The sequence below is a fragment of the Periophthalmus magnuspinnatus genome, chromosome 18 (genome assembly GCF_009829125.3).
Source record: "Periophthalmus magnuspinnatus isolate fPerMag1 chromosome 18, fPerMag1.2.pri, whole genome shotgun sequence".
Lineage (NCBI taxonomy): Eukaryota > Metazoa > Chordata > Actinopteri > Gobiiformes > Gobiidae > Periophthalmus > Periophthalmus magnuspinnatus.
The window spans coordinates 23,550,302-23,569,367 of record NC_047143.1 but is presented as its reverse complement, the minus strand read 5'-3'; the positions used below and the strand labels follow the sequence as shown (position 1 = coordinate 23,569,367).

General features: G+C 43.2%; 1 protein-coding gene across 4 annotated transcripts in view; it reads left to right on the top strand.

The window, feature by feature from the left end:
• ppargc1a (peroxisome proliferator-activated receptor gamma, coactivator 1 alpha) overlaps positions 1 to 19,066 on the top strand; it is a 60,448-nt gene that overhangs the window by 23,723 nt on the left and 17,659 nt on the right. For 2 of the 4 annotated variants that reach the window (XM_033983270.2, XM_033983271.2), the window contains exons 3-8: positions 5,250 to 5,444; positions 8,146 to 8,271; positions 9,295 to 10,522; positions 11,385 to 11,430; positions 11,626 to 11,699; positions 16,212 to 17,292. In XM_033983270.2, coding sequence (XP_033839161.1) covers positions 5,250 to 5,444; positions 8,146 to 8,271; positions 9,295 to 10,522; positions 11,385 to 11,430; positions 11,626 to 11,699; positions 16,212 to 17,292 — 2,750 coding nt within the window. The remainder of the gene's footprint in view (positions 1 to 5,249; positions 5,445 to 8,145; positions 8,272 to 9,294; positions 10,523 to 11,384; positions 11,431 to 11,625; positions 11,700 to 16,211; positions 17,293 to 19,066) is intronic. The other 2 variants (XM_033983273.2, XM_033983272.2) reach the window with 2 other exon arrangements.

The window sequence follows — 19,066 nt, the reverse complement described above, 5'->3', positions numbered from 1 at the left end:
AGTAAGTCTTGCAGTAGTAGTAGAATGTCTTGTAGTAGTAGTAGTAGTAGTTGGCCTTAGTAGCAGTAGTAGTAGGGCTTGTAGTAGTTGTAGTAGTAGGTCTTGTAGTAATAGTACTAGCAGTAAGTCTTGTAGTAGTAGTAGAATGGCTTGTAGTAGTAGTAGTAGTTGGCCTTAGTAACAGTAGTAGTAGGTCTTGTAGTAGTAGTAGTAGGCCATGTAGTAGTAGTAGCAGAGCTTTTAGTAGTGGTAGTAGTAGTAGTAGTCCTTGTAGTACTAGTTTGTTGTAGTAGCCTTGTAGTAGTAGGCCTTGTAGTAATAGTAGTTGTAGCAGAAGGTCTTGTAGTAACAGTAGTAGTAAGTCTTGTAGTAATAGTCGTAGTACGGCTTGCAGTAGTTATAGTAGTAATAGTAGTAGTAGTCTTTGCAGTAGCGTGGTTTACTTACTCTTTAGTGCCCATGTACTTTTTCACAGTATTTTCCTCTTTCCTGCCAACTATGGAAATACTTGCACATTACTCCTCAGAGGTTACACAGATGGCTCACATATTAGTCACTTATTGGTCATAATCTAAAATGATCCGACTGCTCGCTGCTCGTCCAGGGCCGTATATTTAGTCTAAGAAAAGCGCTATCACCCGCTAAACCCCGCCGCTTAATGCTCAGGTAATAAGTCGCGGTGCTGGAGAAGGCTAACCGTTTTAGCTACACCGGCTCCTGGCTTTTTAGATTTGGCAAGTAATTAAACAGCACGCCGTATTACCAGGCAATTTCCTACAAGGTTTCCCCGTAGCCCCCTCCCCCCCGAAGCTGCGCGGGCTTATCTCAAAATATGTCCCCTTAATCATTTTTAATAACGTTGTAGTGAAAATCGGCTAAATGAACATATGATTTTTGTGCCTGACTGCGCGCTAAGATATCACCGTTATCCCGAAATGGAAAAAGGAGGAAGGAAACGCCGGCGAACGCGTGATTCGGATGCGATGTGAGATGTAGAAATGCTAGCTAAGAGGTTAGGATTTCCCTTAGCATAACAGTGGCCAATGCTAATCCAATAGTGTGCATGGAAGGATTTGTTCTTGCTGGGATAGCCACGCAGCGTCCCATGGTGATGAGGCTGTTTATCTTTCCGCTGGCTTCAAGTCCCCCGGGTTGTTACTGTAACTCGCACATGCAAAATAGCGTCTCGTAACTGGCAACTTTTACTTATTATTATTGGCGTATTGTTAGCATTTCAATTCCAATTCCGGTTTTAGTTTTAGGTTTTCTGTTCTGGTTTTGCAAAATATGTTCCCTGTAGCACATAGCAGCTAGTGAATTACAAGTTGTGCTGGTGCTTATGTAGAGTTTTAGACGTTTTTAGGACACTTTTAGTCCTATACAGTGAATTAATTCATGGGTTTCAGACAAAAAAATGTAGGACTTTCCCTTTTCGTCATTCAAAAGATGTGATATTTTTGATTTGAATTGCTTAAAGAGCCTATAAAACGCTATTTCTCATCACAAACATACCTAGAGTTGTGTTTTTTTGTTTCATTTACACATGTTTAACACACAAGTTCTGCATATTTAAGCTATTTAATTCTTCCCTCAAACAGAAAAACCTCATTCCACCTTGTGATGTCATCATGTGGTAATACAGGAAGTGCTTCATTGTGTTTTTAAACTTCATACACTTCGACTAGAATCATTTGGATGATTGATTTCAGCCCTGGAACTGCCAATTTTTCATTAAACTAAAAGTAAAATGTAGCTGTTAACTTGAAAACTACCACTTCATGACATCACAAGGTGGAACGGAGCATTCTGAGTTTTGGAGATGTCACAGATTAATAATGCAGGGTTACTTAAACATGCGTAAATGAAACAAAACAGAACTCCAGGTATGTTTTGGATGAAATAACAACTTTATAACAGCTTAACGCTCACAATAATTGATTTTTTTGTAATATAGAACCTTTAATTACTCATAGAAGACGGTTCCTATAACTTCAAATGTACGAATAGTAGCAGACAACACCAGATGGGATAGATTTAAAAACATAAACATAAAGTCCAAGCTTGGAATTATAACAGAAACATGCATTACGACACATAGAATCAGATATTACTTAATTAAAATCAAACTGCAGTTGTTACGGTTTTCGAAAGGCTCCCTAAAGACTTCGCCGATATTAACCAAGAAAATATGGGATTCGCTTAATATAAAACCGACATTATTGCAAATTGTGTTTTGTAAGTCTTGCTCCAGTCCCCGCTGGTACCACTCCACGCTCCTCTGTGTCTGTTTTCCTCACATTTGGTGCATCATCTCGGCCATTAACCGGCCAGCTGCAGCAACTGTTCTGGCACATCAAAGTGGAGCTGAGCGGCACGAGCAAGCTGCCTCGCTCACACCCGCGCAAAATAAATATATAAATACATTCAAAGTACTGAGTTTTCACGAGCATCGGGTACAACATCATTAGGGGCGGGCGGTTTTGACGAAAATTAATATGTCTCGGTTAAGTATCGTGCAACGTATGAATTCGCAGTTTAATGCCATTTTGTGAAACATTCCAGACAAAGCGATGACATCTCCATAGCGACGAACAGATGCTGGGCTCGCCGTCAAAAACGTAACGTAGTGCGCCATGCCAGTTTTGTCACGGTGCTGAAATTTCCTACTGGATTTCGATACGTAGGAATCGGTTCGATACTAATTTCGATACCACAATGACTAAAAAAGACTCTAGAATGTAATTTTCAGCACAAAAGTATAATTACCATACGGTCAAGTACTAGTTTTGATTAAGTTAGTGTTAGCTTAATCAAAACTATTTCAAACTCAATTTCAATACTAAGGAATCGAGTCGATACTTAATGCTGATTCTGATACCACACTGCTAATAAAAAACGCTCTTTCTTAAAACCTGTTTAAGCATCGATACTTTTTCAGATGAGTATCTAGTGTCGATACTAGTTTTGAGGATTAGTGTTTTAGTGTGTTTTATGAAAATCTACACTCTACCTACAGTATATTTGTCCTTTTAAAATGACAGAGTTCCTTTCAAAGTGAAGTTATTCGTATATTCTTGTTCCTGAATACTGAATATCTAGTTTCGATACTAGTTTTGGGGGGTTTTCGATTAGTGTTTTGGTGTAATATGTAAATCTACACCCAACCTACACCCAAATCTACACCCTACCCACAGTTTATTTGTCCCTTTAGAATGACAGAGTTCTTTGTTAAGTGAAATTATTTGTATATTCTTGTTCTTGAATACTGAATATTTAGTTTCAATATTAGTTTTGAGGGTTTTCGATTAGTGTTTTGGTGTAATATGTAAATCTACACCCAACCTACACCCAAATCTACACTCTACCTACAGTTTATTTGTCCCTTTAGAATGACAGAGTTCTTTGTTAAGTGAAGTTATCCGTATATTCTTGTTCCTGAATACCAAATATCTCATTTCGATCCTAGTTTTGTTATCGATTAGTACCAGATTTCCGATACTTTAGACAACCCCATTAACACATTTTAAATATCTTGTTTGGGCTATGTACAAGTGAAAAAGGTTCACTATATTCAATGTTTGTTTGCGGACCGCAGCTCACCCGAGCCTATTCCTCTCTTCCCCAGATGCTTGCTACTTGTCAGCCTCCGTAATGGGTTTTTCGGGGCTAGATATTATTTTGGTCCAGTAAGCTGCGTGCTTAAAATATGAGTGACGGGCTTGACTCACTTTTGCAAGAAGCAGAATTTAGTTTTTAAAGAAAGCTGCCAGAATGTGAACTGCTCTGCTACGGTAACAAAATAAATGAAAATATAAATCTTGCAGCGTTATTAAAGGGGCTTCATTATGCAACAAATCGAGCTTTTTGTATTAATTTTGCATCTTTTTGTTTGGTTTATATCTTGCTAGTTTTGTCAGGAATAAACTCGATATTTTATACCGATTCTGATACCACAATGCTTATAAAAAACACTTTCTTCAGACAAAAGAACACATGTGTCAAACTCAAGGCCCGTGGGCTAAACATTGCCCGTCACGTAATTTTATGTGGCCCGTGACAAAGTAAATTAAAAGGTCTGACTGTCTTAAAATATCAGTTTATCAGGAGATACACAGTTACACAGACATTTTAACATATCTATGCAAATCCATATGCAATATTTGTAACTTGAATAAGCGATAAATATTAAAATAAGATTAAAAAGTAGTTGTATTTATTTTACATTACATTTAGTTACTTTTATCTTACATCAGGCCCTTCGAGAGTAACCAGCTTGTTGATGTAGCCCTCTGTGAAAATGAGTTTGACACCCCTGTAACAGAATGTGATTTTCAACATTACCTCATAGTACCGTATTTTCTGGAGTATAAGTCGCACTTTTTTCATAATTTGGCCAGGGGTGCGACTTATACTCAGATGCGATTTATATGTGAAATGTTTTTTTCTTCATTATTATGCATTTTTTGGCTGGTGCGACATATACTCCAGTGCAATTTATACTCCTGAAATGATGTTACTTTCTTTTATATTCCCATGTGGTCTTATATTTGTGTAATCCCTCAGTCGTCCAGTAGGTTCCATAGAGGTCCATGGGCGTATACAAGTCTACGTGTCTTATACTTGTTCTGATACAGCTCAAGAGCATTCTAAAACTATTAAGGAAAGATTCATTTCTGTCCTGTGAATGTGTCTTTTTAGTATCACTACTTGTTCAAATGAGTGTCTAGTTTTGATGTTACTTTTAATATCGATTCGTTTCTGATTTTTGTTGCTTTTGACAACCCTGTATTTTGCTACTAATCCAACTCTTTCTGTTATGTTTATACGGTTCAGCAGAGTAAACAGAATAGGAGATGCATATATTGTTCCTTTATGACTAGTACATAGTGCGACATTAGCTCAGTGGGTTGTGTTTGTCGTCTGATCCGAAGGTTGCCGGTTCGAATCCCGCTCTCGACATAAACATCACTGTCTGTCTGCGTACACTGGTGTATGAATCCATGTGTCAGTCGGTGGTGTGAAATGTTTTGAATGCCTTGAAGGTGGAAAAACGCTATATAAAAATGTAACTGTTGACCATATTTGTATAGTAATAACTGTAGTATATGACAGTAGAAAGTTTAGTAACAGATTGCAAGCCTTAAAGACAACAGCACATCCAAAACAAAACTTCCCTTGACTAAAATGTCCTATATCTTCTTTCTCTCCATTTGTCTGTGTGTGTCTCCCTCTTATTCCCGCTTCCTAAGAAGATAGATGAGGAAAATGAGGCCAACTTGCTGGCAGTGCTTACAGAGACCCTGGACAGTATCCCGGTGGATGAGGACGGATTGCCTTCGTTTGAGGCCTTGGCAGACGGAGACGTGACCAATGCCAGTGACCAGAGCTGCCCCTCCTCCCCTTGCGGCTCCCCCCACACCCCCGAGCCCGAGGAGCCTTCCCTGGTAAGACCGAACCCCCACCACCACCACCGCCGCCGCCGCCCCCCACCTCCCTCCCTTTTCCGTCATTATATCCCGCATCCAAATTCATGTGGTTTTGGAGACTCGCAGCCACGGCTACACGCTGCCAGTCTATGTTGAACAACCGATAAGGCACTTTGACAACCCTTTGGCAGCAGAAGGCCCTATTCTTCCCACTGATGTGTGGACATAACCGACTCAGACACATTTCCCACATTGTGCGCTGAGGCTAGAACACAGCACAGACGAATAAATGCATTGGATGTGGTTCTAATTACGTAACAGTGTGACTATGGCAGGGGCTCAGTGGAGTAACAAGTGCTCGGGCCAACTGTGCATGTAACTGTCAGGGGTTCTGGATTCAAACCGGGACGTAATTAAAGTATTTGATAAAAGAGAACAGAAATCTCTCCGGTTTTGCAAAGTGTGTTTGTTCTGTACTACAAAGTAAACCAACTACAAATTGGGTTTTTACTCAGCTTGTAAGCACTGTTTGGCTTAATATGTAAATCTAAACACTTCCTATATTTGTCCCTTTAGTATTACCGTTCTCTCTGACGTTTTTCCAAAGTTATTTGTATATTCTTGTTCGTGAATACCTTCTGTACACTTGCGGAGAGGTTTGCTTGCCTGCCAGAATGATCTCTCTTTATATGTTTTATATAGATCGATATCAGTCTGGTTCCACGTCCTCCGTTGCGTCTTAATCCTGGTCAAACGTGATTGTCCAATCAGATCTGTTTTTGTTAGTGACACATGTAAAACAAAGGAGCTCATTGGTCAACCATGATTTATAAATAAAATCAAATTCATCTCATCTCACCTCAGATTAAGAGAGTTTTCACCCATTTGTTCTGCAGAAATCCACCATGTTTTTCAGCCCTCTGTGATATTTTTTCCTTTATTTCCAATACGGATGGACTGTGCATGTCCCTGATTGGCTAATTTACCTGTCAATCATTTGAAAATCCTGTAGATTCATCAGGAATCAGACTCAAATCTTCATATAGTATTGAAAAAGTGTGTGTTCTGTATTTGAGACGAGCATTACTTAGGTTTCAATGAGTAAAAAAACAATTCCCTCTTTCCATTGTATACGATTGGTCCTAACTTTAAACCGAAATATCTCAAAACTACTCAAAACTACTCAAAACACAAACACACACACAGGATTTGCAGCACTGGTGGTACTAGTGTTTTATTTTTGTACTTTCTAACTTGTATTTTGTGAAAGATTTACTATATAACTTCGCAGCTGTTTCTTAAGCCCATGTTTCCACATTGTTTATCTGGTATTGACTTTGGTTTAATAAAGTTAAAATATGTCTAGCCTCAGACGCCTCTGCCCTGAAAAAACAAAACTAAAATAATAAATAGTTTTTTCTCTGAATTTGCATCTTTGCTTTTGCTTCAATTTAGGACCTCGATTCAAACTCTCTGGAGCCAAACACTAGATTCTATGATTAATAACAAACAAGATAAGAACAAAAAGAACTTTTACAATTCAAAGTAGGTTGAGGACGTGCGCGCGAGACGGGAAGAAGTTGCAAATGATTTAACAAAGCAGGAGTCTTGTGACTGTTACAAAATGTCATTAGCTTTTGGTTCCATACTGGTTGTTTCTATATGACCTTTAGACCAACTGGCGGCTCTGTTTATTCCAACACATTAGAGAAGCTTTGTGCTGTGTACATGAGAAACACTGGAAAACGTGACCTGGGTCATCAGTCCGTTCAATCTCACAAATGAAATACTTAAAGTGCCCATATTACACATTTATGATCTGTTATAATGTTGTTTCCTCGTCAAAAACACACCTGGAGTTGCGTTTTGTTTCATCCACACGTTTAACACACAAACCCTGCATGTTTAAGCTGACGTCTTCTCTCAAACTGAAAACACTCTGATCCACCTTGTGATGTCATCATGTGGTAATACAGGAAGTGCTCCACTGCGTTTTAAAACTCCACACACCTTCACTAGAATCATTTGGATAATTTGAGCCCTGGAATTGCCAATTTCTGGTGAACTAAAGGTAAAAGGTATAGACGTTAGCTTGAAAACTAGCACTTCGTGACGTCACAAGGTGGAACAGAGCGTTTTGAGGTTTGGCAATGTGGACAAACGTGTGAGAATGAAACAAAACACAACTCCAGGTATGTTTTTGATGAAATAACAGCATTATAACATGACTTAAAGCTCTCGAGACTCAGTTTTGCACAATATAGCACCTTTAAGTAAGAGTTTTATTATTTCAATACGACAAAAACAGTACCGGTACTTCCCAATATTACTACTGAAGTAAAATTATGCAGGTACAGTGTATTGGGTGTAGTATAATGCTAGAGATTTCAGTTCATCTACAGGGCGATCTCTTTATTTACTCATTCATTTATCCCTCTATTCATGCATTCGTTCACTTATTACGTGCTCTATTTCTGTTTTGTTGTGGTACTTTATACACTATTCACCCCCATTCGAGTAACAGTACGATACTACTAAATGTACTTAGTTAAATGTCTTCAGTGAAATTATCTAATTACTTCTCCTCTTATAATTTCCTGCTCCACTCCACCACGGCACCATTTGAATTACACAAGCCTAATTGAAAGAACATCCGAATAACCTCACTTCCCCTCTTCTCCTTCTTCTTCTTCCTCTCTTGTTCCTCGTCCGCTCGCAGCTGAAGAAGCTCCTCCTGGCGCCTGCAAACTCCCAGCTCAGCTATAATCAATACACAGGTGGCAAGGCACACAACCATGCAGCCAACAGCAACCACCGGATCCGACCACCACCTGCCGTCGTCAAGGTAGGGACAAAGCGTGACAAATGCAGCCGTGGAGGGTATACAAGCTCTGCCCCTCCGCTGACTTCACTCCGCTTCTCATGTTTTCTACTGTTTATTTATTCTTTCTCGTGTCTTGGTGGCGCTTTTAAAAGAGCCCTGTTTTGTTCTCCCAGGAGTCCAGCTCGTAATGAAAACACGCTGATTGCTGTTGGGCTTTTCCAGGCGCTGCACAGACAGTGTAGTCTCATTAGCGCTTCCACTTATCGCCCATGTAGAGTGTGGAATCTGTAGGAAAGAAAAAAATATGCCCGGCAGTTGGGTGGTGAGATTGATGCTTTGAGATGACAAGATCAAAATACCAGACTTGAAATTCTCATTAGATGGATCTCCAAAGAGTTGTGTGTTCTGAAAGGGTGGGGCTGATTAAGATTAATGCCAGTCAGTTAAAGTATCGTGTGCTTGTGAATGTGAATGAATGGGGTGTGTGATTTCGGTAATGTCTTTGCGTTTGGCATCGGGACGTGACACGTTCCATGTTGGGTGTCATATTTAGCTTCCAGCGTGTCATCATTTGCTCTTGTTTGAGAAAAAATGTCTGAAATCTGTATTTGTTCTGCTTTCGCCGGTGCCTCAAATCCTGTGGATACAGAGGAGCATGTGGATGTGATGATATTGTGTGACTGTATATAGCGTGTTTGCACATTGCAGCGCGGCAACCTTCCACACACGGTCTATTTTCATACTGTGCCTTTGAGTCATCTGTTTCTGGAGCACAGCGAATGAGGATTCCCGGAGGACATAGTGTGCGTACAGAGCTCCAAGGGCCACGCAATTAAGATGATGGGCGGACTGCACTCCCACCATTGCCTCCCAGACAGTTGGGCAACCACTGAGCACAGGCTGTCTGAATCACTTTTAGCCTCTCCCCAGTCCCATCCCTTTCTTCTTTTATGTCTGTGTGCACTTAAAACTCTAATATTCCTATTACTGCCAGCTGCACTTAAACCAAATGAAATGATTTTCTGTCTCTCTCCTGTTGAGCAGACGGAGAACCCATGGAACGGCAAAGCACGTGGGGGTCCGACCCAACAGAACCGGCCCGTGAGACGGCCCTGCACAGAGCTGCTCAAATACCTGACAGCCACAGATGACATCCTGCTCCACACCAAAGCCAGTGAAGCCAGGGGCCCCTGGGGGCCCGGCAGTAGCAGAGACAAGAGTGTCCTGGGTCTAGGTGCCTCCTCCTCTTCCTCCTCGCCTTCTTCATCGTCCACTTCCTCGTTCTCCTCCCTTTCCTCCAGCTCCTCCACCTGTTCAGCCTCCAAGAAGAAGTCGGTGTCTTCTCAGCAACAGCAGCAGCAGCAGCGAGGTGAGCGCCGGGCTGCAGGCGAGTGTAGTGTGCCTGGTGTTGGGGCTGGGAAGTGGCAGCGGTGCCATGTTCACCATGATCACCATGAGCAGAAGTCCCAGGGCTGTGGCCATGTCTGCCCCAAACTGGAGCACAGGGCGCCCAGTGAAGAAGGAAGGCCGCCAGGCGAGGCCGCCCGCCTGGCCGCCGCTAGCTTTATTAGGTATATGCATTCTTATTCCCTCCCTCCCAGAGAGGCGAGTCACAGCTGTGGGCATTGCCGAGAGGCTGCAGGTGCCACTCAGGCTAGTCGGGGCTTTGGCAGGCAAGGCCATAGGAACAGTAGTGGTGCCAAACACGCACCACGCAAACACATCACACTGACCATAAAGAAAAGAGAGGAGAAGCCAGGCCACCCCTTACTCAGCCAGCTGCTCACCTCCAAACACAAGCCTGCGCAGTACCAGGTCCAGCTACACATACGCAGCCCGAGTCCCACACCCCCCTCTTCTCAAAAATCTCCCAGGTCTGAGAACCCCTTCCTAACAGATCCACACATGGACAAGGAAGAGCGGAAAGATACAAAGTCTGTTAGGAACCATGAGGCTGAGGAGCCTGGCTCTGGGCCCCTGCTGTCCCCTCTGACCTTTGACCTAGAGACAGACTCAGGGCTGAACATGGGCTTTGGACTGGAGCTGGGGTGGCCCAGCAGGGGCCGCAGTGGGGAGGAGCCTGATGAAGCTGATAATGATGATGGTGTTGTTGATTACGATGATGTCATGGGCAGCAGTGTGGCTGCAGTGCTCTCACAGGGCCCGCCCAGCCCACTGTTCCCTGTCCCTCCCTGCTTCATACCAGGGCAAGGGCACCCACACAGGCAGGCACTCAGCGGGCACCCCGACGACCAGGCCCACCCATTGTTAGGTAATCATGACTGCATCCCCCCACTGGCCTTATTTCTGCTCTCTCTTCTCCCTCTCCTGTTCTAACCACTTCCCAGTTTGACTTCACGACTAACATGTATTCTAATTTGAATCTAACAAGTCATTGGGAGGGCACCCACAACAAACAGCCTGCTAGCCAATGCTTTTTGCTAGTCCCAGAGGCAGTCTTTAAAATTCAAATGAGCAAAAAGGAGGGGGTGGGAAACGGGGCGAGCCTTGTTTTGCTACTGTATGTCTTGTATTCATAAAGTTGACCCTTGAACCCTGTTTGGCTGATTGAGCAGAGTGTGCTGAATATGGACTTTAGTCTGGGAGCCCGGGCTGCACTTTAGAGCCATGTCCCTTTTGCTGGAGCACAAGGCGGCCGGAGCCTCGGGCAACTGCACAAGCTTCTCTGACTCTCCTTTCTTCCCTCTCCCCCTCCTCTGCGTTTTGCTGCATGCCATTTATGACTTAACTGTCCAGAGAGGGGCTCAAACCACTGTCATCGTCTTGTCTGTGGCATCGTCGCTGTCTGTTCTTAACTCCATCTTGGGTCTTGCTTGTTGGTTTCTTCATTTGAGCTGTGTGTGCGTGTGCGTTTTAGGCCCTGTGATACATATCCCATCACATCATCCTGCCTCACCGAGTGGACAGTCTAAAAAACATACTGCTTAAGAATGGGGTCAATCTCAAAGTTTTGTAGCAAGTAGTGTCCATAGACGTTTTTTTTCTAACATGGGTTGGGTGTTTTTTTTGTAGTGACAATTGCTTTATTAATGAGCCAATTTGAAATTAATTGTTGCAGAATGTGAGTGTTATGACTAGATCAATAATTATCAATGCTCCTTTGTGTTCTGCAGCCAAACCAACCACCTTGCCACTTCCTTTGACCCCAGAGTCTCCAAAGTAAGTGCGAGAAGTTTTTCCACATTATTTCAGGAAAAAAAAAGTAGACAAACACGGAAAAAAAACTGTAGAATCCAAGACTAGAATCCAAGTTGAGGCATTTTTGTGACACTCATTCCCATTACTTATCTCACAAAGGCATAACATTCCTTCATTCGATTGGAAAGTTATACATTTCACATTTTTGTCTTGCAGTGACCACAAGGGATCACCGTTTGAGAACAAAACCATTGAACGCACATTAAGCGTGGAGATCGCTGGAACTCCAGGTAAGCAGATATATAAATAAAACACCGCGAGACAAAAGTAATTCAATCAGCATATAACGTTTTCACATGAGTCATTGGGTTTACGCCACTCCTGGGTTTTAATGGGTTAATCCTGCTTTCATCAGAGTTCAAAGTTCAAGGTGAAGGGAGAGTTTTATGTGCCACGGTATTGATTAGAGTAGCCAATCTCCATGCGGGGTTTATTAGCAAGAAGCCCCTCCCACTCGCCCACCTCTGCCCCCTTTACCGCTCCGCTATCAGATCTAATGCGCTCCGACCGCGGGTTTGCTTAGTCCATGCATCAGTAGAAATTGAATTGGCAGTGTTATTGTTTTAATTGGTTTTATTGCATAATTCAGTTTTCCCTATCTTGGCCATGTCCCTAGACGTACGCAATTTGATCAACTGACATGGGAGTCCAGCGTAAGTATAAAGTACGCGTGCTGTTCTCTAACGGTAATAATAATAATCATTTAAACCCTGTTGGTATTTATCGGTTTGGTTATAGTTTGTAGCAAACCCAAATACGTGAGCTAACAAAACAGCGGGTTGCGGGAAATGTTGGTATCTGACATAAAACACGCATGCAACACTTCTACTTAAAGATGTACTATGTAACTTTAATGGAGCGTCCACCACTTGCCTGTCTCCATGGAAACAATATTACTGTACTGGGAATGTTCTGCAGATATATATTAAACTGTATATCTAGGATTTAGCTTAAAAATACTTTGAAAAACATGCGTTCTCAGTGGTATAGTGTCACCTGCTTGCCTCCATGGAGATATAAGTAAACAGAAACAGAAAAGTTACGTACTATACCTTTAATACTACATAAATATTCAAACTTATAAATGGTTTATAGTCTCAGCAATGTCTTTTTCTTTCCAAATAGCTGAGTTTCTGCACGGTTTACCTACTCCAATTCAATTTTGTTGCGTGACGTCCGACCTTGGACAAAGTGCCGTTTAACCCTTTTGTGTTTATAAGCGTCTAAGGACAAAGGTCGTGACGGGTGAGACCCAAAGGAAACGGTCTAAAAATCTCGAGGGCAATCAAACTGTTAATATTTGCTCCCATTTACCGCGCATGGGTGATTTTAACTAACCTGCAGCCGGCTCTCAGAAACAGCCGGACATTTAGTGGAGAATATATGCATTGTATTGAATATTAAGCGTTTTAGTGAGTATAAATCCCACTAAGTGAAGGTGAAAGATCGTGAGTTAGAGGTCCTCGGAGGATTAAAAGTAACATTTTATGACAATGGCGATTATTGTGCAGTGACTTATAACCAGATGGAGGTTAGGCTGACGTTGTCCCACAATTCACCTTCAAACTACTTGGAACTTTCCATGGAGCGATGCCAGTTCAGTATTACTTTATACCTTTATGAGGTGGTGTAGTAATAGTGGCTTCATTGAAAGATAACGTCTGTAGATATGAGCCTGTCTTGTTGCCAGGCGTATTAAAACAACGCGATGTGATTTTTGCTCGTTTTATTGACTTGATAACAAAACTTGTGCATGTCTTCGGTTTTGTTATTGAAGTTAGGCCTATTAATAAACATACGCTATGTAACTTTTCCTGTAGAAGTTCCGTCACCTGCCTGTTGCCATGGAGGTGTTATAGTTTGGGATGTTCTATAGTCGGGCATTCTCTATCTAGGCGTTTTCTTGCTTAAAAATACCATGTAAAACACTCTTTTTTCACAGTTAGCGATTTGCCTCTCCACAGATCTGACCTGTAACTGAACCTGGATGCGTTTAGTTTCACTCTGTGGAACATTTTCAACAAATAACAAGCACGTGGTAGACCCTACATGAGAAAAGTTATGAATAAAGAGACGTTTTTTACCATATTTCCTCCCAAAGTTGGTCATTTCGCTAATATAATCGTCAGTCAGCTCTAAATGAACTTGTCCAACACTTTCACGCTTCTACAGTTTCTTTTTAACAAAATCACACCAGTATTTCGAAGTGGCTGGATGTGCACTTCTTTGACCAACCCAAAAGAACAAAAACCAGTAGTGAATCCATTGGGACTTCAGTGTTCAGGCCTAATCTCTGCCCGGCTAATAGATTTGCCCCGCTCGGCTGTGTTGTCTTTAATTACTGTATCTCATGACACTGGGGTGGTCCATGTGTGTTGCTATTTGCATGGCTTACTGCCGGATCAACTCTTTAAGCCCGGAGTTGTTATTCGCTCGGAGGTCTGCACTCTCAATTTCCAGCTGGACGGGGGAAATGATTTGGATACACTCGCCTCCTTTCTCCTTCTTTGGCGTTCGCTCGCTGACAGCTCCATGATTGGTGTCGGCATCTGTGGACCATCCATCATGAGCGGGTTTGACTGAGAGGCACATATTTATCTAATTCTGATTTATTTCACCCCCGTCACTAATGGCTGCTACTTTATGACCCCACGCGTACATTGTTTTGGACAGATGGTGCTTCATTGTGGTGCAGACCCCTCCCTTTTCGCACTCGCTTTCCGTTTCATTGGAATCAAGCAAATCTATGTCCGTATGTCGGCCAATATAATCGCCGTTATTTACCGAGACTACGGCAGCCCAACGTAGCCAGTTTTATGAAGGCAAAGTATAAATTGAAATCCGAAGCAAAACTGGCCTTTTATAGACTTAGTCGCACTTATTAATGTGATCACTTAATGTAGTACAGTCTAAAGTCACAATGCAATAAGAAGCGCTCTCATTGGCTGATGAAAAGTGTTAGTTTTTTGCTAGTTAAGGGTCTTATATTACGCAAAATTGACTCTTGTGAGCTTTATGCCAGGTTAAAAACATACCTGGAGTTGTATATTGTTTCATTTACGCATGTTTTAGTCAGCTCAAAATGCTCTGCTCCACTTTGTGATGTCATAAAGTGGTAGTTTTCAAGTTAACATCTGCTTTTTACCTTTATTTCAGTAGAGATTAGCAATTCCAGGAGTTTAAATCATCAAAATGATTCTAGTGAAGGTGTATAGAGTTTAAAAACACAGTGGGGAACTTCCTGTATTACCTCGTGACATCACAAGGTGTTTGAGTTTGAGACAAGAACTCAAATAAACATAGAGTTTCTGCGTTATACATACATGAATGAAACAAAACACAACTCCAGGTCTGTTTGTGATGAGGAAACAACATTATAACGTAGATCAGAATATATATCGTAGCATGGGCCCTTTAAGTTGTCCAATGTTCCACCAAAATACATAAAAATAAGGGATAATACTCCGTGGTGTTTGCGGATCTATAAATCCCTATTGCCACAGACTATGGGGATATGAAAACTGTATTTTTGCATAGAAACATACAGACATTCCCAGTAATAACTAGGACTACGCTAAGCCCCTGGATCTGCCATTCCAAACACAGCAAACAAGTGAATATTTACGTACCCGCCGCACTCACTCAGTCTTTTTGCCAAGCTGTCTTCCCGGCACTAACACTGGATTTAATACTAATAGCTGTCATTTGGTGCAATTCGCCTGCAAAGGAGGGAAGAGCGGGTGCATTATAAGAAGGAACAGAAGAGAGCGTAGGTGTTTCAAAGTGGCTGACTCCAGACTGTGAGTGCACTGGTACGGCTGTGTGGGCATGTTTGTTAGACAGACGAGAGACAAAACGCCAAAGAGGGTAGACAGGTAGAGAGACGGGAGGGAGAAGAGAGGAGCGATGTACAAGACCGGGGCGCGTACGAGAGTAATGGCGATGGTGCGTTTGTGTGAGTGCATTAACAGTGCTATAAAGTAGGCTCATCTCAGGATTCCCTATATAAAAGCCATCTGTCTGGTTATAAATCTGTAGGAGGAGGGGTTGGGGTAGAGGGGAGGGTTGGGTAGGACATGGCATCTGAGAAGAAGGACGATCCTTTGGCCAAACTTGCACAATTTAGATATTTCTCCATGGTAACCCACAAATCAAGAAAATAGTTTGTGTTGCCTGTATTCTCTGACCTTTTATGAGGGCAAATACTGATCCATGTTTGTGGGAGTGTAATAAAAAGAAGAAAAAAATAGATATTTCATTTGCAGTCTGATATAGAAAGTGTTGAAAACAGCAGGCTCTCTTCACCTCTTTTGAATGATAAAAGCCGTAGTGTTTTATTCTGATGACTTGGCAGGTGTCCAGTGTGGGGCGGATACTGTTTCACACGTGACGATGCATTAGGTTTGTCCTCTGCATGGTTTTATGTTGTGTTTTTTAAGAAGGGGATCTTTTCAAGGTCAGAAAAGAACCGGATGGCAAGTCACCCATATAACAACACCACCATATTAAGTTACACCAAGCATTACATTAATCTGTCAAGATTGCAATAAAATTGAGCTCCGGATTAAGGCTGGTGAAAGTGAATATTTTAATCAGACATGTGTCTGTGGCCAGTGCCCATAAAGCATGCTGAGTTTATGGACAGGGGGAGGAGTTGAGGGCTATTTGGGTAGATTTGGATTATGACCCCAGTTAAATTAATGGTTCTTCACAAACCTTTGTGTCTTTCTCTTTCTCCTCAGGTCTGACACCACCTACTACGCCCCCACACAAAGTCAGTCAAGAGAATCCTTTCAAAGCATCTCTCAAAACCAAGTTGTCTTCATGTTCCTCCTCAGCCTTGGCGTGCAAAAGAGCCAGGCAGAGCGAGGCGGGCCCCGGCGCTCTGGCCCCGGCCCCAGGTGCCTCAGGCGGGGGCCCCATTAGGAAGGGTCCCGAACAGACTGAGCTGTACGCCCAGCTGAGCAAAGCGGCCAGCGCTCTCCCTTTCTCCCTGCACTCAGCAGGGGGCGCTGCCGAGGACCAACGTAGCACTAGCAACAAGCGGTCTCGTGGACACAGTGACCACGACTACTGCCAGGCAACAGCAAACGCCAAGAAGGACGGCAGCACGACCACCGCTCCCAGCACCACAGCAGCGGTCACTCCTCCAGACGACAGGCATGTGGAATGTAAGGACTTAACAATGCCCCCATCTTCATCGCCATCCTCATCTTCCCCAATGTCCACTTCATCCACGTCTTTGGCTGAGCAGCACAAAAAGGAGGCAGCCCAAATGAAGGAGACAGAAGACCCCTCACAAGAGGTCCCAAGTGACCAATCCTCTTCCAACAACCGGAAACTCATGCGCGACCAGGAAATCCGAGCAGAGCTCAACAAGCACTTTGGTATCCCCACACAAGCGCTCTACAGCCCGGAGAGAGAAGTGAAGTCTGCAGCTCCTCTGTCTCCAGAGGAGACCTCTGACAGCTCCCCGCGGCTGCCCGGGTCCAGCTACCTGCACCCAGGCTTCCTGCCTTTCCACGATGACCTGGATGTGGGGCGGGAGAACCGCTTCCTCTACCCCTGGGAGGGCACTCCTCTGGACCTCCTGTTTGATTGCTCTCCCTGCTCTCCCTCCTCCTCCCCTCCATCCAGCTGCTCCCCTTCACGAGGCTCCGTGTCCCCGCCCTCCTCCCTGCTCCTTTCTCCCAGCAGGCCTTTCTGCTGGACCAGCAGCGGGTCACGCTCCAGGTCCCGATCCCACTCCGGCTCCCGCAGCTCCTCCTCACACCACCGGAGGCGCTCTCTCTCCAGCTCACCCGACAGACGCCCCTCCTCCTGGTAGGTCCCACACAGTCTCATCCTTTACCTTTGACTGCAGGTGTTCAGAGCAGAAACAGCAGTATCAGAGCTGCTGGATCCAGCCTGGAGCGTCGTGGCGTGGTGCTTGACCTTCTGTCAGTCTACAGTCACATACCTGTACAAAGTCATTAGGCTTTTCATTCCCTGATAAATCTACATATAAAAACTACCGATATGGCTGTGTTACATCTCCTTTGCCTGTGACATAATAACTGTTAGTCTGACCGATGCCCAGCCTATTTCTGTCTAATAAAAGATGGACTCTCGCCAGATAAACAGTACTTTAAAGATGCCAGGGGCTGTACTTCAGAAGAGCACCGTCTCCCGTAGAGGACTTGAATTGAAGTGTATCCCTAACATCCACTTTTTGTTTAAATCTTTCTCTCTCACTCGCTGCCTTTCTGTTTGATGCCGGGCTATTGTTTTAAGCGGCAGCTGTTGTTTTTTACCGAGTGGCGAACCCTCCTCTTTTACATCCCCAGAGATGAAAGCGCGATCCAGGCTGTGGGAATGTAGTCTGAAAAACCCCACTCAAAAGAGACTGCTATCATCAGAGTGCTGTGTGAGAAACTACATTTCCCATGGTTCTCTTTGATCAGAGCTGCGGGGTTTTGTTGTTTTTAGTGTCTGAAGAGGAGAAGTGGGTGATATTAGTTTGCCAGTTAGCGGTTTGGTGAGCGTCTGGCGGTGCGGTGGCTGTTGTGTTGTGTTGACTTTTGAATTTGTTTATCTGATTACTTAAAGGTCAGGCTACGACACGCTACCGAGATACGCAGTTCATTTTCTATGGGGGGGTTTATTCTGCGCAACCTGACAATAACAATAACGATAGACCCATTACAACCCCATGTAATTCCGCGTAATTAATATTGTTTAGCTCATTCGTCTAATTAAAACGCCTATATGGCAAATCCCTCAAACTGTAGCGATGTCGTCTGACTCCCACGTACATTTTCTTCAAGATATTTAACCTAACCTTCAACGCCAAGTCTTAGAAAAGATGACTGGTTGTACAAATATTCGTATTCGTGAAAAAAATCTCTTTGTTTATGAGGTCAGCCTACATCGCTCAACCTTTTTTAGACACACTCTTGTTCTACATCTCGCTCACAAATTATACAGTAACTCAATTCTATCACTGACAAGCCTTCAGACGGGGTACTTAGGGACCGGAGTTAAAAAATGACACTACAAAAAGGTTGTTATATTCATTCACTGGTACAGATAAATCGATTTTTAACAAAAATAATTCTCAAAATCCCAGTTCTGTGATGAATGTTTTACTGTGTAAGATCCTCAATCTATCCAAACTGCCATCCCTGTGCTTCAGAGCGCTCCCCCCAAACTTCTCTCCCTCCATTATTCAAGGCTTCCTTCTTCAATAATTGAGCAAAGGAAGTGTAAGGAGTACAGGGTTAGCCTCGTCAGACGGGCCGCTAATGTCCATAGTATTGACCAGGCCTCATGCAACTTACATAATACAGGTACATAGGTGCTCATGGATCGGGTGTATGGAAAGTTCTGTTTGATCCAAGACCACTTTTTTTATAAGGCGAGGTCAAGGAAACTACATTTAAAGCTGCAGTATGCAACTTTACCGGAGGGTCTGCCACCTTAAAGCGCTCGTGTTACAGTTATAATGCTGTTTCCTCATCACTAACATACCTAGAGTTGTGTTTTGTTTCATTCACGCATGTTTAACACACAAAACTGAGTTCTTCTCTCAAACAGAAAACACTCTGCTCCACTTTGT